General features: G+C 41.4%; 1 protein-coding gene across 1 annotated transcript in view; it reads left to right on the top strand.

Annotated features, from left to right (window-relative positions):
• The window catches only part of LOC134638965 (phosphatidylethanolamine-binding protein 4), a 52908-nt gene extending 36214 nt beyond the window's left edge, over positions 1–16694 (top strand). Inside the window, exons 5-7 of the mRNA XM_063489942.1 lie at positions 8260–8305; positions 9018–9134; positions 15417–16694. Coding sequence (XP_063346012.1) covers positions 8260–8305; positions 9018–9134; positions 15417–15508 — 255 coding nt within the window. The 3' untranslated portion in view covers positions 15509–16694. The remainder of the gene's footprint in view (positions 1–8259; positions 8306–9017; positions 9135–15416) is intronic.
• The last annotated feature ends 5296 nt before the right edge of the window (positions 16695–21990 follow it).

Genomic DNA, 21990 nt, shown 5'->3' with positions numbered 1-21990 from the left:
AACCTTCAACGTGCAAAACTAGGAAAAGTTCACTGTGCATTATTAGTAACATAACACGTACATCCAGTGTAGCTAAAAACGAGTAGGTTCTATTGGTTGGTAGAAAGGTGGTTCCTCGTGATGGGGAATTGCATGTAAAACACCGGGACACTACCACATGGTAATTAACAAATAATGCACCACACACACAAGCGCAAATGCTGAAAACAGCATTGGTCACGTCACGTAGTTCGCGTTGTAGACTCTACAAAGATTCACCACAGGAGTCTAAATCAGACGTTAGGAGGCTTTCCTCCTAACCCTGAATAATCTTTAATGTGCAGTCGTGTTGAGGGATCCTTAAAGAGCAGTAATGAAATCTTAAGCTGTTATCTTAAGTTGCAGTTACTCTACTGGAAATACTCTGTGTATACAGAGCATGCAGGCAACGGAAAACATGAAGCCCACTCACTAGTGGGGAATGCACTAGACTGTCCATTAAGTCCAGGAAAATTTTAGGCATGGTTTGCTTATGTGATAACAGCTTAGTGATCTGTGCCTCAGGTGGGCTAAATAGTAGCAGGAGTTCACAGTTGAATCTGTAAATTCCTCTGGCCAATACCTGTCGTCTTTTAGGCCACCAGATTTACAGCAATATGTGAAATTGCTCAATTATATCAGCCTCCGACTTCTTCGGAGGCTCAGCAGTCACTGTTGTGCTGATTAGGAGGATTGGCACAGTCACAACACATGGGTGAGATGACAAACCAGTTACACGTCAGCCCGATTAAATCCTGAGTGGTACCCCAGACTGTAACACATAGTGGCTTTTAGTTTTCTCCGTTGTTAGCCAAAGTTAATGAAGCCAGATCAACCATAATCCCAAATGTGTGGCTGTAGAATACTTGGTTGGTGCCATCGTCCTAAAACTGAAGTAAAGACGAGGAAAAGCAAGAGTGTACCGCAAGTGTTCCTTCTTCTAGTTTAAAGTTTGGCATGGGGCCTGGACAGGTTTGGCAAGGATGAAGTAACCCATCTGAGATGAAGTAACAACCTTTAGAAAACTGGCAACTTTTTCCACAGTGCTCACAAACTGTTGGCTGGCTGTCAGTTTTTGCTAAGCTTTTGGTGCCCAGTATTGATCATATCTGAGCTTTTATGCAGGAGAATGACACTTAAATGGCCATAAACATGGCGTCACAGTTGGTGGCCAAAGTTGGCGGCTGAAAGATTGTTTCCACATCCTATCTGAGGATCAGGTCATTAAAAGGTGTCATGCATGCAGCTGTTTATGTGTTGTAATTATCCAGTATCGCTGCTCAGGGCAAAAACTAAAACGGGGATTTCGAGGAAACCTTTTCAGCATGAGTAGAAATACCGGAGAAACCCCTGTGGTGTAAAACAAGTGGCACACGCCACAAGTTTGAACTTGCACGACTGATGGGAATGTCTGCCATGCTGATAAAGACAACAGCGTGCATAGGAGAGCCTGCCTTTGACTGGGTCACTGCTCCTATTGTTCCTGTGTATTTTGGGACATAAAAGAAAGGGGGGTGGGGGCTGAATCCAGACTCACAAAATATTCTAATTTACTGCATAATTTTTTACTGTTTTGTAAGCAAAATGTTGTATACTTTGCCTAAACTCAGAATAATTTTGAACATAAATTTGGTGCATTTTCCATTTATATCTGGATAACACGTTCTGTAGTTGAGCAATGATGCGATTTTTCTGTGTTTAACCTGTAAACCGTGAGGTTCCTTGTGAGGCAAGGACTTTTAATTCACAATAACCCTGCAAATGAATGGGCTGATTACTGAGGCGAAGATGAGGAGGTAGTCATAAGCACTTGGCTTGAGTGGAATCGGCAAGGGGGGTGGAGGGGAGGGGTGGCGGTGGCAGTACAAGTCCAGCCTCAGAAATAGAGCTGTGAACACCATCTGTCATGCTCTCTCTCCCCGTCTGTTAGCCTGACTGCAAGTAAAAGGGAGAATGATGCTCTCAGAACTGCATTAGAAGGACGTGGGTGCTGATTGTCGTAGGTGTGGGTTTACAGGGTGTGCAAGGGAGGGGGAAGTGGTGGATATACAAGGAGGTGCATGAGTAACTCTTGCTGACAAAGGGAAGCACTCACCCACATAGAGAAGGAGAAGGGTTGTTGGGCAAGCGGGTATTCCTGCTGAAACCGCACCCCTGCACCCACCCACCGCCTCTTTGTGGACTCCTACCTATCGGCTCGTGTCGGAGGATTCCTAGCGGAAGTTATGTAGACACATTATACAAACACACTGCTCATCTACTGCCCTAACATCAAGAGAAGTTAGAAATTCATGTATAGCATTAAGCTCACTTTCATAAAGTGACACATTTCACCTTGTTTCACCATTTTCAGACAAAGCGGAGATGCGCCTGGGGTCCCATCTACTCTTTTTTTAAGAATTTCATGATGGTAATAATACCGCTATCAAGTCTGAACTAATTCTGATTCATTTTATGGATTGAGATAAATTTGCTGGTTGGTGGTTAGCGAGTCAGGCTTTTACGTGACCCACAGAAAAAGCTCTGCCGCATGGCTTTTTCTAGATTATCAGAAATTATTCATTGCTCATAATGTGTAGGTTGTTCGGGATCCTTTCTGCCTTTGTTTGAGTCAGAGTGTGAAATAGTCAGTAAAACATGAAGGCAAGCAACGCCACGATGAATGTAACACCACAGCTGGGCGCACATAAGTTAGACGTGGTGTCTTAAGACGTGACTGGCTCCTACATTTAACGAGCCGAGACAAGTGACAAAACAAATATTTAGTGAATGCTGTTTCTTTAAGATCTGGAAACTAACTCTGGATTATAACTTAATGATATTTCATATTTGTTTAAACTGTGTAATGAATATAGATGTTCATATTTGTATGATTGGCCATGATTGGCCTTCGCGGGCAACTTAGAGGTCGGGGTCAGCTTTACAACAGCTTGCAGGGACTCTGTCTTTTTAAGGGCAACCTCCAAGGGCATGCGTTTCCTGCTCTAGTGTCTTGAACTCAGGCTTTCCATTTCAAAGGGGGTTCCCCCATTCACTGCGTGGCCTCACTCTCACAAACATATCAAGAAACAAAAATACTTTGCTTAAATTAAGACAAGTGGTACATTTCTTTTTCACCAGTGCACGTGCCACCAGCAGAATATTATGTTGTTTGGATTCACGTTTATGATAAGAGTGGAACAAAAGAGATCCACCTTAAACAACACAAAGTTCAAATCTGCCCCATTTAAGCATCATATCTCCAATCCCACTGCTGCTCCTTGTTCACTGTTTTTAGTGCATACCAGGAGTTATTTAGTTAGTCTCCCCTCGATAGACTTAACCACCCTCGTGCATCGGCATAAATCATATTGACACTTTCGGTTTTTATCTCTGTCAGTAGCTGGTGTTCCCACATTGCTCAGTGTGTGATTCACTATCACAGCTTAAATGGGTATTCCCCTCATACGAGGATACGAGACATATGCATCGCTTATAATATCTCCCAAATAACTCGAGTCTTTTTACTGGTGAGTTAACTTAGTCTGGGTAATCCATGAAATGCTTTGTTTGTTTCATTATAGTTTCTAAAGAGAAGAACTTAAATTGTTCCTCAGTTAAAGAGTTTGGAGCATTAAAATTCAGGAATTCATAATATTTGCCTTTACAGTGATTATTTAAAAAATTCATAGCATAGATTAAACAAGATGTTGGATCCTCACAGAAATTATTGTTATTCTGCTGAGTATAGTTATCAGAAGTGGACTGTGGTCTTACATGGTCACCAACTATACTCAAGTCTACATTTAAACACTCAAAGTGTGCCAATAACAATGTCCCTCACACCATTAAACCACCACCAGCCCAAACCATTGATACATGCAGGATGGATCCACGCTTTCATGTTTATGCCAAATTCAAACCTAACTGAGTATGTCGCAGCAGAATCTAATCTTAGACCAGACAGTGGACAATTTTGGAAACAGAAGATTTAGGCAGTACTGCAGCTGCAGTTTCCTGCTCTTAACTGGCAGGAGATGCAGTCATTGTGGTCATCTGCCACTGTAGCCCATCTACTTCAAGGTTTGACGTGTTGTGTATTCAAAGATGCTCTTCTGCACACTTTGGTTGTAACCAGTGGGCATTTGAGTTACTATTGCCTTCCAGTCAGCTCAAAGCAGTCTGGCCATTCTCCTCTGACCTCCTGTACGAGCAGCGCATTTTCACTCAGACAACTGCCGGCAGATATTCTCTGTAAACCCTAGAGATGGCTGTGTGGGAAAATCCCAGTATATCAGCAGTTTCTGAAATACTCAAACCATCCGGTCTGGCACCAACAACGGTGACACATTTAAAGTCACTTAAATCACCTTTCATCCCCTTTCTGATGCTCAGTTTGAACTTCAGCAGGTCGTCTATTTCCTGACTTGATTTGCTGATTAGATATTTACTTCAATGAGCATACAGTACTATGAATATATGTGTTGGTATGAAACTTTAATACCCGTCACCATGTTTTTTATGCATGGTGAGCAGTGCATTACTGCATTATGAACAGAAAGCTGGGTGGTATCTGTGTTTTAAGTGCAGTGAATGAGAATAGAAGAATCTCACGAACACAGACATTTAAAATGTAAATGAGAAAATACTTACAGGGAAACAGTGGTAATGTTTGTCTTGCATAGAGAATGAAGCCGTTTCTAGTGTCTTTCAACTTTCAGCTGCTGAAATAGCACAACAGTTAAAACACTGACATATTAGCCGTGAGTACTCCATTAGGCTTTTTTTTTCTTTTTCTTTTTTTTTGTAAAGATCCTGATTTTAATGTCCTGCTGGTTTTCTACACAGCGCTTCAATCTGAGCTCATTTCTTACATAAACAGATAATGATAGAAGATCTATGTATGAATGTTTTCAATGAATAAGCTGTGTTTTTCACATTTGCTTTATGGTCGAGCATATAGGAAATAGCTGAAAACAACTGTTTTCTCTGACATCTGCATTATGCAATGTGTCTTTTATCTTCAGCTTGAGGTCAAAAAAAAACAATCCAAAAATACAACTGCTGGTGAACATAGATTTTGTACAGCAAAAGCATTGCACTGTTTATTCCCTGGGCATGTTTTTGAGGAAACTGTATTTTTTAAGAGAAAGGAAGACGTTTATAGTGTTAATATACAATTTATGTGTATATGTTAGAGTGGAAAATATATCATCAAGCCCTTTATTACACAGTCATTAAACCATTTCTTCTAATATCTATGTTTTACTTATAGATCTGTGTTATAGATCAAGTCACCTAGAGTCATTTACTCCATTTACTTTTCTAGAAATTACCTGACAAATTTAACCTGCTAGATCCCCGTAGTGCAAAGTCAGTGTGAAGCCCATGTGTTAATAGTGCAGGTAACAGCCTGGGGATCATGTGTCCTTGCAGTTAAATGCAGACAGCTCCCTCTTCTAAACGAACCGGAGCATTTCAAGTTGTGAGACTGCAGCTGTGGCAGACTATCTCCTGCTGCGTGCTACTGTTAGAAAGGGCAACTTCAAACGATGTCCCGACCTGACTCCTCTGACTTATTTCAGAGTTTGGGTGTGAAAACAGCTTCAGTGTATAAAGTCTTGGATATCGTGCCTCAGAGTATCTTGATGTCTTAGGGTATCTCGGTTAGTAAAGTAATATTATGCTTATTTGCACTACAGAAGGTTTTTTTTCTATAAATGTTACAGATTTATAAGCAGCATTCAAATTCTCTTGGCATACTAGTGAATCTCAGTCTTGGATTCTTTCTTCATCAACAATCAGATGAATCACTCACAGATTTTTCATGGGTGGGGTTAATAAGAAAATCATTTCATGCTGAAAGTTTGTAATCTGGTTAAACTGTTCCACGGTCCAGCCTGATGAGTATCTTTTGAATTTTCAGTATTTTTTTCCACAACTTCAAAAGATCCAAATGTTTTTTTGTTATTATTATCAGAAATACTGCAAGGATAACATGCTACACATACCCATACCTTAAAATGGGCGTTTCTTCATAAAGGTTATTAACACAGATCGTGGCTGTCATTCAGCGATGCCAACTTGTCATGTTTGGCGTCACACCCCACAACCAAGTCCCTGAGGGAGGCCGCCCCCCATGTGAGAATGGCCTGTAGGTTACAGTGAGTAAGTGCGTCACTCCCCAGTGAACATTAGGATCAGCAACCCCAGCACGGCCCTGTTCGGTCACAGCGACTGTGATAGCAGCTCTGCTCCGTACAGATTAATCACTCCAACCCTTAAACTACTTTTGTGATTTTTTTTTTTTTTTTTTTTAGATTTCTTGTGAATAATAATATATGTGATTGTGTGTTAGATCGGCATATTATTGACTCCGCATATTATTGACTTATCTTTTATTATTTGGCTAAATTTCAATATTTTATTCATTTGCTGTTGTTTATACTCTATGTATTATAATGAAATTAAAAGGGCACAGGGTGCCTGGGAGGATGAGCGAGAACTGAGCATTAAGATGTGGGAAAATGTTGCACGTTCAAATGTTGACTACCTGTTGCTATGGCAATGGGTTTGGATCCTGCAGGCTGCAGGACACTTGCTATTTCTAAATAAAGCTTTTTTTTTTCTCACCGATCGGTGGATGAAGATACTCACATTTGAAACTAATCTTCTGAATTTGATCAGTCTGTGTAAACACTCCTCCTATGCTTGCTGTTATTCCTAAAGAGAGGTTACAGGATTATAGATAAGAGCATATGCACGATACAGAATGCACGCTTTAAATCTGCTGAAAGAGTGAATTACTATTTGAAACTGATAGTAATGTTAAGGTCGTTTGTGCATCTCAGTCATTCTGACATAGACCTGCACACTCTGTGTGCTTATAACTGTAGTTTTAGCATTTTAATTGGCATTATGAACCGTTATCATCCTCAAAGTACATTTCATCTGCTGCCAGGTGACAGCTGCAGTCTTCAAGAAGCAAAGAGAGAAGTCAAACTATGGTTGGTCTGCTTTAAATAGTCCCCTGCCCCACGTATGGGTAAAGAGCAAAATAAAACTTTTAATTTACTTGTCAAGAAACCTGGATAGGTATTGAAAGTGTTTATTAGTGTCCTTGAAAAGATGTCGTTCCAACAGTTGGATGCATTTATTCTCTTCAAAACATATATCGTAATCATAATCTGGATGCACCATTCCCAAGATGAAAATTAAAACATTATTTCTGTTTTTATCCTTCTGCTTTATCTTCTTCTGCTCTGAGCTGCTGTCCTACTACAGTTTTTATTCTCTGTGGATATGTGTTCTTATTAAACTGGAACTTGAATTTCAAGCTGAGATTGGAAAAAAGCAGCTTGGTCCTGCCTGTCTTTTGTCCTTGGTGCTGCTTGTTAACACAGTACCCCCGTCAGCCTGTAGGGGGAGCCTGTGTGTGGCGAAAAGAGGACAGAAATAGGTGCTGAGACCACATACTCCAGTCTGTGATGGGGACTTCCACGCTTACCTCAAGTGGGTTTTGGGCCATTTCACAGACAGCATATTTAGTCCTTTTCCACCCACTCAAGGATGCAGCCGTCTTGCAGTAAATAGCCAAGTATATTAAACAAACATGCCTGTGTGCAATTTGCAGTGTGAAGTGCCTGACTGTGTGCTTCCTGGGGCTGAGGGAGTTTAACCTGACAAATATACAGCAGAAAATGCTTATGAAAATATCTGCACTTCACATTGGGTTACATGATATCTGTTTCTAGGCAACAAGAAGTTAATATACAATTAATAATATGGGAAATTGGAAATCTTCTCAGTAGTTTAATTTGCTTGGGAACTGTCTTTTGTCTGAAAATTGTCTCTTGTATTCTGATATTAAAATACCTGGTCTTTTATATATTTAATTTTGACATACTTTAACCTGCAGTGTGGATGCAAGCCTGTAGTGGAGCTTTTTTGTCTTTTTTTCCGCAATAATCACCAAATATTTCACTGTTTATTGGATCTCGAGCTTGCTGTTACTTCAGCAGGATACAGTCTAATGGCACTGGCTTGAAATAAATTAAATGGCCAGCCTTTGTGGTTTTAAAGACTGGACTAATTGAATGTAGAACCTTTGCCTGTGGGAACATAAATCTGAAAGAAGAGTAGCCTGTGCTTGCTGTCTGTTTTGTCTTTCTTATCAAATCTTTGCTATCGCTGGGTTTGTCACAAAACAAACAGGCTGTGCTTCATAATTTGCCCGGCTAACTTTTGTGTTTTAAATTCCAGGGCAGTGCACTCAAGGAAGGACAAATAGAAGGAACAACCCTCACTGGTAAGTAAGATCTTCTATTGACTATTCGTTGTGTAACCTTGGCTTACTGGTGTCATTACTCCCAGGTTTAGTTTAATTCCAAAAAGTTGATCTGACTCATTGATTGTGTGTAGGCTGTGCAATTTGCTCTGGTATATATTATATATAATTAGTTGGAATAATTCCATATTATTGTTTGGACTTGTAGATTTAAGTCTTACTATAATTTATGCTAAAGTATTTCAGTATTTTAGTATCACTTGGAGGAATTTAACATTTTTCCTGTATAACCTTTAAGTCACTCTTTCGTGACCCCTCTCCTCAGAGTAAATTTAATTCCTGCCCACTATTGTGAATTTAAAGGGCTTAAAAAGTGCACCAGTACTCACATACACACACAGAGATGCACACGCCGCCATCATCCTCCCCCGTGGAGCTGGTTATGTTTACTGTCTTGCAGTGTTGGTGATGATTAAAGAGGATTTATCCAAAGAAAATCTGTAGCCAGTTTATTACCCACAACCCAGACTGACTAAAGAATTCTCAGAATTCAGAGTTAACGATTTTTATGGCCGTACAGCTCCCTTTGGTTTAAATAATCCACGTGGATTTTGCTGCACAACAAAAAGAATTGGGATGTCAAAGATTTAGCACACACTTACAGTAAATTGTTATAAAATGCCAGTCCCCACTCTCAGCTCTCCTGATTCTGATTCTTTGGTTTTTCGTACAGATTATAAGCCGCCAACCCCGCCATCGAACTCTGGTTTTCACCGCTACCAGTTCATGTTGTTCGAGCAGCCTCCAGACGCGTCTGTGTCACTCACGGAGCAGGAGGAGGCATCCCGGGGTAATAACTCCACTCACCAGCTTCTTCAGTCTGCTACATTGTTTTCCCACTGCAGTATCATCTATCATATACCAACAGTGGCCGGTTGCCAGCATCTATCTGTTGAATCAGCAATGAAAGTTTACAGCAAGGAATTGAAACCTAACAGTTCCTCTCACATTATAGGTTTTTGTGGTTTTTGGGAAAGTATTTTTGGAACAGACAATAAGAAGCTACGTCATTTTACAATATTCATTTCCTTTAGAGGGAGTACTCCTTAATTTAGGGTGTAATATTTCCACATTAGGCTCTGCAACTCCTGAAATATCTGTGTTGATTGAGTACTTTTTACTATAAACTCGATCTTTGTTAGTGTTGCGATTCACTGTGCTGCCTTTGTTTCATAAAGACCCATGTCATTCTGCATAATTCACAATTAAGATGCTTTAATCAAAGCATTCGGAGTTGCTTTAGGAAGATAATTTTCTCCAAGTGCTTGAACTTAACAAGGGAAATGTTAATGAGGTTAGTGAGTAAGTCTGCTGCAGCGTTAATGCCTGCGGGGTCAAGACAAGTATTATTGGCTCCCACGCACACCTGCACGAGTCTGCCTGACCACGTCTTGTTAACCTCCGCCAAACCTAAAAGGCCCATCAACTACGTCACATGCTTCCACGTGAATGGCCGTTTTAGTTTGATGATATTATATCCATACATCCTTTGATTCAACCTTGTTTGTCTTGCAGAGGTATTGTTTTGTTTACGCTTTTGGATTTATTTATTTTTTTCGTACTTTTCCATCCCCCTGAAGTCTGTGTGGGAAGGTGGGCTGTAGCACTTGGATGCACAGTACAGCACCTCACAGGAGGCGTGTCTATCTGTCTATTCGAGTCAGGTCACAGCCGGTGATTTGAGGGGAGATCAGGGCGGTTTGAGACTTCAAGCGCTGCGGCCGTGAATAAGTGGAGCTGCCAGTCTCGGCTGTTTGAAGTTTTGACAGCTTTGTCAGCAAACAATCCGGGCACATTAGGCTGAGGTCTGTTTGATGTTGAAACCTTTGGAAAAAGAAGTGTCAAAAGAGATGTAGTTTGTAGTATGTTACTTATTCGGCTCACTTTGGGGAGGTTGCGATGAACTCTTGCCGCATCGTTGGGGCATTCGCGATGTCACAGCTGGTTAAGCTGAAGTAATAATAGCATGAATAATAGTTTACTATTTAGAATATTTTTAATGTATTCTTGTGCAAAATAAACTGCTCTGACACAGAAGTTGCCCACTCGTTATGAAGCATTTGAACTGAGTGGATCCACCCATCCTTAATCGAGTGGATGAGCGTAACTCCCGCTGTAAGACTTCCTCTCTCCTGCTAGCAGCTCTGTTGATACAAGGGAAATGAAATTAAAAAATTCTCCCGGATAATCACGCGCTTCATTTGATGGGTCAGTTCTGGACACAATAATATGTCAAGAGAATAGATAATTGACAATAGTGTTTTACACATTAAGAATGAAAGTCTAGTCGTGGTGTATTAGCAGGAAAAAAACGACTTGGCGATACATGTGGGATATTTCAGGCTGAATTCTCTGGTTTACCTGCTTCCTTATTTTTGCCGAATTGTCCCGGAGCTCGTTAATCCCGCACGGAGAAGAGGAACGGAGGGAATCCCATGCCTCCCCACCTCCTCCGTTAAGTATGTTCACTTATTAGCGTCTGTCCTCCCTCCATGTGGTATGACACAGAGAGAATTTTTCATAGCCCATGACATTAATTGATGTGATTTGCGAAGGGAGAGCATTTAGCCGTGGGTGGAAGACTCCTAATGATCGTTTTCCACTTCCAGTAGTGCAGTCATTGACTCAATTTCATCTCAGATTTTTTCTCTGTTTTCTTTTCATCTCTGGCCATCACTTTACTAATAAAGGGGGTGAACAATTAGAGGTGGAGCAGGGCTGTTGCGAGGAGCCGTGGGAGTCGGCAGTGCCTCCTGCGTTAAGGTTATGAATGTGGGTCATTGAACTGATGGGGACAGCTGGTTTGTTACACAAGGAACTACAGGGGGGCTGCGCTCTTGGCACGGGGCACAGGGGCGTCATCGTAGGGAATCCCCATTGCTCTGGCTGTCCCTGACTGGAGGCTGCCCCCGTGCCAGGGTTGGGGAGGGGGGCAGCCGTGGGCACTCAGACCCTTGTGATACTTGTCAGCCACTTGGCAAGCCCTTAATATGTCCTGCTACTGTTTGGTGCCGACGAGTCAGTTTGTCAAGGGAAACAGTGTTACAATGCCGGGAGGGAAACCCCAAGGCCTTGAGAGAAGCCTTGGGGTGATGTTTCAGCCTACACATTAGTTTGCACATACGCTGTTCGCGCGTCAAGCACTCCACGTCCTGACTTGAAGCTCAGCAGCTGGTATCGACTGATCAGAAGCAAAAACTATGATGAGCAAAAAAGAGAAGATAAGAATTAAAAAAAAAGAATTGGCCATGTTTTCTGTATTATTTTTTTTTTGTCCCTGATAAATTGTTGGGAAGGCGACAGTCACGTCATGTGAATGAATGGCTCACAGTGGCGTTAGCTGCTGGATCGTACACATTGCCTATCTTGCTTCCTAGAGCCCCTACTGCCAGCTCAGCACACTCCACAGTAATTGAAGCCATTTGCAATGTTGCAGTGTGGTAATGGGCAGATCCATGTCTACCACCCACCCACAGCCTCTACCATTAATCAGAGCTGCGTGGAGTCAAGAGAGCCAGAATTTGGTTGCTACAGCAGGCCTGAGTTTCAGCCAGGAGTCGGCTGCCTTAAAGGAACACTTTAACGTGTTGAATTTTGGCTGGTTGTGTTTTTTGTATGTGTGTCTTTTCTTTTCTTTTTTTTTACAGAGTCTTGACAGGCTCGGAGTAAAAGTTAAAGTGTCTTGACTTTTCCTCAACTTCCCTTATCCACAAATATCTTTATAGTATTTCTAAAATGGGTTATATCCAGCTGACACAATATAAGTATAAGTGAAGTAATTTGTTAACGAGTCACTTAGTTGATAATTAAGAAAATCATAAAAATCAGAAAGATATCTGCTGCTTCCAGCTTCTCATAATTTCCTTTGGGATGAGTGAAGAAAACACAGCAATTGATAATGAGAAAATGAGAGTTGCACACTTTAAAAAAAGTAATGAGGATTTTGGAGTAATTTAATAAAATCCAATAATGAAATGTAACAATAAAATGCAATTTAACAATAAATCTGTGTTGACAGTGTTTCATATATGGATGTTACCTCAAAGAATCAGCAGATTTTTAAAGCATGGGCAGCGGAGTTTAAAGGTGGGCAGCAAAGATTAGTGTCACCAATTCTGCATCTGACCAAATGTGAGATATAATCCCTGCTTATCTTCATGAGTTACGGTGTTGATGGACAGCCAGGAAAATGTTGCAGATCAATATGATGTGTCAGCGAAGTTGATCTCTCACTTAGTGGTTTTCTCTTTAGACATTTGTATGGGAGTTTTTCAAAATGATCCTATGAATTCTTCAGTTGTGGCCAAAACATGTTTTGTTTTTTTGTTTTTTGCCAGGTCAAAAAGACCAAATTGTAATTATGAGTCAACATTTGTGCCAAATTTGAAGAAGCACCCTGAAGGTGTTCCAGAGATGATATATTCACGAGAATAGTTGATTATTCCGATAAACTGTTATGAAAAATAATTCTTTGAGTCATTTCTCGAGCAAATGCTAGTCATTATCCGGTCCTGCCTCTCCAGTGTGATGAGCTCTGTCTTCTCTGTTTTATATAATTGGAAACTCAGTATTTCCAGCATAGAGAGAAACAGAGTGGCCAACTATAATTCAACAATTCCCCTTAAGATTGAAGCGCTTTAGCTATTGCTGTGTTTACGGTAAGCTCCGACACAAACACACTGACCCTGTTTAAGCATCCCCGAAGAACTGTTCTGTGTCCGACCCCTGACCTCTGACAGATACAAAGAAATTAAAGTTGCGTTTTGCTTTAATTATAACTATGAATCCTACGTGAAGAGCTCTTAGCCTGATATGATTCCTTCGACACTACCACAAAGCAGCATCACTTGGGTTTTTTTAGTATTTCTGAGACACTGTAAGAGGTTTAACAGGGACACCGCCCACACCACTAAATGTAGCAGTTCTGTGTCACCTCACAGCAGTCCTGATCTTTCTGCCATGCCCAGACGTGGAAGCAAGGTGGAAACAAAAGGAGAGGCAGGAAGACTTTAAGATCGCCCTCAGGTCCCACACTATCTGTCCTTTCCATGAACACGCAGATGGGAGAGGCGGAAACGCGTCTCGGCACTACAAACAGGCACCAGCCTATTTTAAGGTCACTTGCGAGTCTAGGCGTTTGCGGGGTACCAGCCAGTGTGATAGCACTAGATATTCTGAATTTGCCTCATTTTGGATTTTGCCCAATGATTGCACAGCTTTAGATGGGATTATGTGGGTAAAGCCTTACAAGCAGCGCCTGGTTTCTACTCTCTGTTTGATCATCATGCTACAATAAAACAATCGCCAGTGTGACATGCTCTATTAGAGGAAATGTTTCCTTGTATGACCGTATGGCAGGTTGTTCCCTATGAATAAGGGTAAGTGAAAGTTTGAATATTAAAGCATGACTGTCATGAGGTTCAACTCTGCCACATGACTCATCAACTATATCCCTATATTGAGGCAGAATAGGGATATAGCTGCCGTCTGTCCCCTCACCCCTTTTTTTTTTTAAAGTGGTGTCTCCAAGGGTGTGAGGGACCTTGTTGTGGACATGCAGGGGATCTGCAGAGGCGGTGCATTATCTGTGACTGAAGCACAGGCCAGAAGGGGCACTGGAAGCATGCCCTATCATACAGATAGGTCACTTGACTCCATTGCCCTCACTTGATTATCAGAGACCTTTCTCCAGGCAGCTCTCATTCAAGGAGAGGACCTGACAAGATTCGGGTACTCATCTGCTCATCTCCCAGTTATTATTCATCATTTTCCCCCCACCCGCCCCAGCTGAGCTCAGAACTTGACCCAAAGTTGCGAACACTCTGAGGTGTCAGTCTGAAAAGCTAAATCAAATTGGTGAGAATCGGGGAAAACGGTTGTGTAATTATTAAAACATTCAATCCGAATCTGGTTCAAATATATATACTCGACTTTAAGATTTGATAGGAGCTAGGTGCAGTAATGTCTGCTGGAAAAGCGTGAAAATTATAACCTTGTACAAGACATTTTGTGCTACATGTAAATGAACCCTTCTGATTTGTTTCTGCATTGATGGGGTGGGGGGTGGGTGAGTGCACTTGATGTCTGTGGCACTGGCAAAGCGTATTTCTTCTCCCATATCTCATTCAAAAATGCCGGAGGATACAAAATGTGGCTCTCTGATGGTGAAAACAGCTACAGTGAGGGCCTGTAAAGCAGCTGCAGCGAGAGGTCAAAAGCAGTAATTTTTATATTTTTTCTATCCAGGCATAGTCAGATTTGACCCCAAACTGTGAGGCCACTCTCTCTACAGATTTGGACTATTTCAATAGTTGGCTTTCTATTCAAAAGATGACTTTCCGATGCTATTCTTGAGCAGCTGTTAATGTAATTACTGCACATACGGAAATACCAGGATGTCAGTGATTCCCTGGATTACAGAGCAAAGCAGCAAAGCATTGTCTTACGCGCACCCAAACATATGAAGACACAGATAGACAGACATTCGTTCTGCTGTTGAAGTTTGCAAGTTGAAAGCATGCAGGGTTTTCTTTCCCTGGAATGATAATTGTGATTTTTTTTCTTCCTTTTTTTGTGTGTTAAGGGAGAGGAAGCTGCAGGGAATCAGCGGTTGTCAAAATCTAAGAAGTGATATTGTCATACCAGCCGGATGGCCGTCTGGTGTTTGTTTAAAAGGGGAGGGAAGAAAAAAAACAGTCCAGGCGATTGAATCATATCTTCTTGCCAATACGTCCTTGCGTTCCCACCTCCATCATTACAGCAACATGTTTTATTTTCAGCAGTGCTGTTCTCAGTGACTCACATCCCAGAGCCATGTGCTGCTCAGTTAGGCCTCAGATGCCCTAAACACAAACCAAGTGGTCATAAGAAATGCTCTTGTAATCCACCGGAGACTCTGCCTAAAATGTACTTTATTTATATACAATATTGCTTTTTATCTAACAGATAATAATAATTTATTGAAATCAATCTGAAAACGGTTTCAGATCAGAGTGAAAAGTGAGTACGTTTCCCCTCCAAGTGTCTGTAAATACTTATAAATATCTTTGTGTTTGTCTCCCCGCTCCCACAGGTAAATGGGATTTTCAAGCCTTCATCACAAGTTTTGATCTGGGAGAGCCCGTGGCTACTCTTCAGTTTCTCACCCAGAACTACAAAGACTAGAGGATGCTCAGATGCCTGAAATGGAAGAAGAAGAAGAATCTGTCAGTAGACAAATATGAAAGATTTCTCCTCACTTTTACTCTATCAGCAATTACTAAACAGCATACATTCTTCAAGCTTGCACAAGCGAGCCCTCTTTGCCTTTATCTTATCATTACATTAGAGAGCGAGATTTCCTCTTTGTGTTACACCAGCTGCTTAGGGTTTTGATCTCGGCCCGTATCTCGTCACGTGGTACGGAGCAAAGGATTTGGGAGGTAGAATTTAGCTTTACCAGGGGGTTTCTTATTAGTTTCCGAACACTGTCGACAAGAGAAGGAAGACGGCCTGATATCACAACTCTGTGTGGAAAGAGTTGATTCTAATTCAGGGGCGGAAACACGTCAGGGCCAAAAAAAGGAAGTGGGAGGTGAAACCGAGACCGCAACACAGCCGGATGCCGCAGTGGAACTTGAACCAAAATACTCTAGTGACAGGGCAGGGGAGGAGCCACAGGGCCTGTCATGCTCCAAGTGAAAGGAACTTACTGTTTGTGTAATTGTTTATCATATTTCCATTGACCACTGGAAACAATGAGCTGCTTTCATGCCCTTGATTGATTTATCTGAAGTAAAGGCTGCTGTGATCTAAACGTGTCCTTGAGTGTAACTTTGGGACAGCAAACCCAGTTTGAACTTTGCACAGTTGCGTAAGAGCCTCACCTGGCAAGTCTGTAGAGGATGATGCGGATAAACTTTTCAACCCTTTCGCGATGAGATACTTTTCAGACCTCGCAGGTCTTTGTAGAAGGTGGGTCAGAGGACCCACCCCCCACGCCATGAGGAATATCGGTTTCTAACCAGCAACTCTCCTCTGGGAGAGGCTTGTATCAATACCCCAGATGTCTGAAAAAGGCTGGATTTACATCAGTGACTTTGATGTCCTGATGATCAATCTCTAGTTGGTGGTTTCATTGACCTTAATTTGGTGTCTCATCGGTGGGCTAGGCGGGAGTAGGTAATGGAGGTTTTTGTTCCTTTGGTGGTTAAGCCAGCCTTGGTAAAACCCTTACGCGGCCCCTCCGTGAACTCTGGGAGATCATTGATCAACTTGTCCTGCGTTTGCTTTGTTTACCTCCCCGACTTAGCAGTCAAAGCAGCCAAGTCAACAAACAAAAACAACCATAAGCACACAGTTTGTCAGTGAATCCATTGCTTTTGAATAAATGTTAAGTATCTGTCGGTTTGAAAATTACTCTTGACCTTGATTTACCCATCTTATTTGACTTATGAAATCACATTTTTAACAATTGGCAAGTAGAGTATAATTCCACACTCATTGTGAAGCATGCCAAGTGGGAGAGCATTCTTCCAAAAAACCACCTACTTGAATCCATCAGTACACCACTGAAATGCCAAGATTTGTACTTCCAAATACACTGTGCATTTTTTTCCCTCCTTTATATCTTGGAGATATCCTGCCAAAACAGCTGGGTTTTGCCACTCAGCTTCCTTGAATGTGTTTATTTTTACTCCGAATGTCAGGAGAGTTGAAATATTATGATTAAGAAAAACTGACAGCTGTAGTTCATCGCTGCACAGTATATTGCACTTCTCTGAAGAAAAAAAAATAGCTTCTCACATCCCCTGATGATATGGGAAAGGCATTTAATATTTTTTTAATTTATTCAAACTTAGATTAATTAAAAGGAATTTGTATAATCAATTCAATTGCCTAACCACCACTGAGTGATCTAATATGCATGTTTACTTGGAGTCTCCATTCTTCTTTTGTCTTCGCTGCAGAAGTAGATTTATTTCACTGAACTTCATCACTTACTGTGAGCAGTGGCAAAGTGAACTCGATGGTGACATCTGTTCAGACGGCATGATCAGCTGACCATTTTGCACACGTATTTCTGTGCGTTTAACCTCGACAAACTGGCATTGTCTTTATATGAATCTCAGTGTGTGTTTCAGCCCACCTGGAAATTTGAGTCCCGATTCTAAAAACAAAAGTTCACATGATTATCCAGGTTTTTAGGCACTATTGAACACTTGTTTACATTCAACAACAAGGAATCCAGAATTTTAAAATACACCTCTTGACCTCTAAAGATTTTTTGCTGAGGTATCTGTGCTGGCCCTGCTTTCTAAATGCACATTGGTATCCGTATTAGTAAAGCTCTACTACAAATGGCAGACTCAATAGGGAGATAACTTAAATACCTTTATGGATGCATGTCTTAAAAATAAAGCTAAAAGCTTATGTATTATATTTTACATTCTCCCCTCAAACTGTACAGAGTGTAACCGTTAGACCATTAACCTTAGTGGTTTTACAAAGCCATTTACGATGTGTTTCTCATTCACACACAAGTCCCGAGTTACTGGCATGCCATACGAAACAGCCTCGGGTTCAATTCAAGTACACTGGCTTGTGGATTACGCCGGCAACTCTATAATTACTGGAAAATCTTCTCTACTACTGGATCTACAGTACAAGAGAAGTTATGAGGTTAAAAGCAGGTGATTCCTTAATGTACTTTAATTTTACAGGTATGTGTGCAGGATAAAGTGAGCATCAATAAAAGGACTGTTTTAAAAGGACCCTTCGGAATATCAGGTAGTAATGGTAGAGTTTGTTCTTACTGGGCTATCCTCATCTGCTGCCTGGAAAACAATAATAAGACACACTAAGGAGACGAGCCTTAAATCTGCATAGGAAGAATATTTCTCTCTAACTTGATTACACTTCTTCCACTGTCCTTTGTGCCAAATTTAAAATTTTACATAGGGGATAATATCTTGATCCTTTTTACCAAGTTAAATGTCTGAAACTTGGTATACTCTGTTATCTCCAATAGTTTGAAGTTGGAGGTACCTTTATACTACAGACTGTATCTGACGGATGGACTTGGCTTCCATTTCAAAAAAGCGAAACCACTGCAGAAGTGGCTTAAACTCAAGCTGGCGGCTGAAAGGAGCCCAGCTGCATAGATGTCTCGGGTAAAAACAATCCTTTTGGCTTGATTGTGATCCCAGTAAAAAATGGCCTGATGAGTTTATGGACTCAAGCACTAGTTCAACATATTATTGAATATAACACCATCTTTATTTTGTACTTCATGTTCACCATTCAATTTGAAAAGAGGAGAGGTTTTAGGCCTACCATGTTAGCTACATGTCCCTTAGTTTCTGTCAGGTCTCTGGGTTGTTTGTTACAAATTCTTCTCAATTGGATGATGTACTAGTGTGACTATGATGTAAATTAATAAACCATATGCCCAATTTTAAAAAGTTAAGAAATTGGTGGATGAAGTTAACTTTAAAGTAATCAATAACCAGTCAGAATTGGCACTGAAACTTACAAACAGGAAGTGAGATCATATCTTACCAGTTGTTTCACGCACCAAACATGGGACACTCTTTTTATTTCTTTGCATCAGCATGATCGTGATTGTGTTTAGCTGGTTGCCAAAAGCTTAAAAAATGGAGGACTGAATAATCTGGCGTGTTAACTAAAGTTTCAACCGATAGGATTCTTTTATAAGTGGTTAATAATAGGGCGACACTTCAGTTCTATTATTATTACATTATGGAGTGAAAAGGGACCTATTAGCACCGTTCCTCAGTATTACAAATCATCACAGAAAAATGTCACTCTGCCGGAAACCCATAGTAAAATGCCGCACGCTGTTTTCAGGTTTTAACATGCCCCAACTCAAGCCGCCATGATGATTGCGCCCCCTCATCGATGCTTGCAGTTGTGTTCTCATGCTGATGGTACCACAGGTTACACAAGAACAGCACAGGAAATAATAAAGAATGTAAATTTACAGGCAGTGTAACTTTCCAGCTCCTTTAATAGTAAGGGAAAACCACTTTAGCTATCCCCATGAAGCTTGGAAAAACAAAACTTATTTGCCTGCACATCCACGCTGACTGGGAAGTTTCCCGCTTTAAAGTAAGCCTGTGCTTCCATGGAATCCCTGTATGCAAAAGAGCCCGGACACTGCAGTCAAAGAGATCTAACGCCGCAGGGCCATGGACAAACAACGCAGGCCTGCCTCATGTGACCCGGCTCACAGTCGAGGAAATAAACCAGCAACAGGTACGGTAGGTGTTCCAGCTCGACTGTTCAACTTTCCAACCACAGAGCCACCACCCGGCACTTCCCCTTGGTGAGATACACTGCAGTACAGAAGGTCCTCAGTCATGCCAATGGGATTCTGATTGATTTGCATCTATAGACACAACAGTTGAGGAAGCCTTTTTCCATGGATCACTGCGTTGATGAACTCATGCATTTATGCAAAATGACATCGTAATATAATACGATAAATAGTGATTTTAGAAACATTATTATGAATAATCTCATCCTATCAGGTTTTCCTGCTACTAAAATACAAAACTTAATAGAAAACCTTCTGATAATGTTTAAAAGGCAAATTGATGTTCTGCAACTTTTACCTTCACCCCTGGCAAACAGAATCAAGACAAATTTAACTCGCGATGCCCTTTGACCTGGGCCAGTGTACAAAAAGTTGATACAGTGAGCAAGCCGAGGGAATGAGTCAGTATGACGTGATGAAGCCAAAACAGAAAATCTATATTCAGCCTGTTATAAGAATGTTGCAATTCGAATCAAGTTTACCGGGATAACTGCTGTCTGCTTAACCGATTTAAGGTATCCTACAAGAGCGGAGTGAAGACACCCTGAGGGGGACAGCCCACTGGTATGACTGACACTCATAAAACGCAGACACGAGCACATGGAGGACTTGGTAATGAGACATACGAGATCACTGGCTGATCTGTTTGTATAAGCCCCCTAAACACTGAGCATGATTCAGACTAATTCTCCCACACTGTTTACACTTCTGGTTCATTGAGGTACTATTAATTTCTCAGGTCTGAAATATTCAAGCTCTGACATTTCATTCAGTATTTTCTGAGAATGTTGCACAGGCCTGCGTGGCTTACATTGACACAGCAGCAGCAATGGAAAATATATTTAAAGAAACCTTTCTTAAAATCATTAATTAGGAGTGAAACCATTCAAAGATTGTGAGTGGATGGTGACTCCAAAGCTTTTTATTTTTTATTCTCTTTTCTCTCTTTGTTTTTAACTTTTAGTGTAATAAACCAAATTACATGGGTGTATTTAAAAATAAAAAAAAGAAGTTGGGGTTTTTTTCTATTTTTTTCACAAGTTGGCAAGTTGGTGAAAAGCGAGCCATGACGCTTTGTCCACTGTCATCTCTTTAAACGTCTGTGGCTTCCGATCACTTTTCCACTACTACCACCCGGAACTCACATGTCCAAATACAGACATTTAGGGGCGGGGCCGGACACTGCCTTATTTGGAGTTTCCACTTAAGCGGTCACTGGGGCTCCAAGTCGAAGCAAGCCTGTGGATTTGCAAAGCCCTTGCAATATTTACAAACGATTAACTTCGCCAATTACTGCATTTCTGCGACAATGATGCTGCATGAAAAGGAGTCAGTGTTCTGCAACGAGCATGTAAGAAGGTACAAAGTGTGTGTGTGTGTGTGTGTGTGTGTGTGTGTGTGTGTGTGTGTGTGTGTGTGACAATGCAGAGCACTTACACTTTCAATATTCAAGTTTGTGCCTTTAGCTTTGAAAGGGAAAAAGAAAACAGGCCTGGGAGTAAAGTCAACAAAAATAATTTTTTTCACTATTTGGTTAGTTTGGGCAGAATGTTAAGAAACAACATGTGATAGTAAGCAGTGTACTGTCTCAGCAACAATCCCCAAAGCCACAACACACTCTGTTACTCTCTCACACACACACACATGCATAGCTAGCCGGCTGTGTGCCTGATAAATGCACATAAGGGCTGACAATAAAGATAAGTGCTGCTGAATCATTGAAATGTTTCCACAAGGACGGGAACACATGAGAGCCGCGGGTCTTCCTGAAGAAGGACGCAGCTGGATGTGACATGTGGATTTTGTAAACTTTGCAGCTATCTGTCTGTCGGAGCCTTTTTGCCTCCACTGTAGTTTCCACCGACTGACGCGCGGAGAGCCTGGCGCTAGGCGCCCATGTCCATATATGGTCATCTACGTCACACAAATGTTCCATCCCCCTATTTAATACGGGCAGACTGGAGTCCCCTATCCAGCTCCAATAGAGCAAGTAGAGCTGCTCTTGTGCAACCAACACCACCACCTCCTCCATTGATTCACAGACTTCAAATTCCCCCACAAGCAGCCCATCAGCTTCCACAGTGATCAGATTAATAACAACAATAGCTTGTGATCACACAGGGGGAGATAACCGGCGCTGCTCATCCTCCGCGGGATACTTGGATAGCTACAGCAACAGGATTCATTCCTGCTCCTCTCTCTTTTTTTCACGCCCGATCCACACCTGTGTTTTCCACTTTGAGAACACCCGGTGTTTTTTTCTTTTTCTGTAACTGTCTGGGATACCTGCGCGTTGCCCTTTATAAATGTCGGACTGAATATAACTGCT

This window comes from Pelmatolapia mariae, linkage group LG12 (assembly GCF_036321145.2).
Source record: "Pelmatolapia mariae isolate MD_Pm_ZW linkage group LG12, Pm_UMD_F_2, whole genome shotgun sequence".
In the NCBI taxonomy this organism is placed as follows: domain Eukaryota; kingdom Metazoa; phylum Chordata; class Actinopteri; order Cichliformes; family Cichlidae; genus Pelmatolapia; species Pelmatolapia mariae.
Note: the sequence above shows the minus strand (reverse complement) of the source record. Positions and strands in the feature narration are given on the sequence as shown.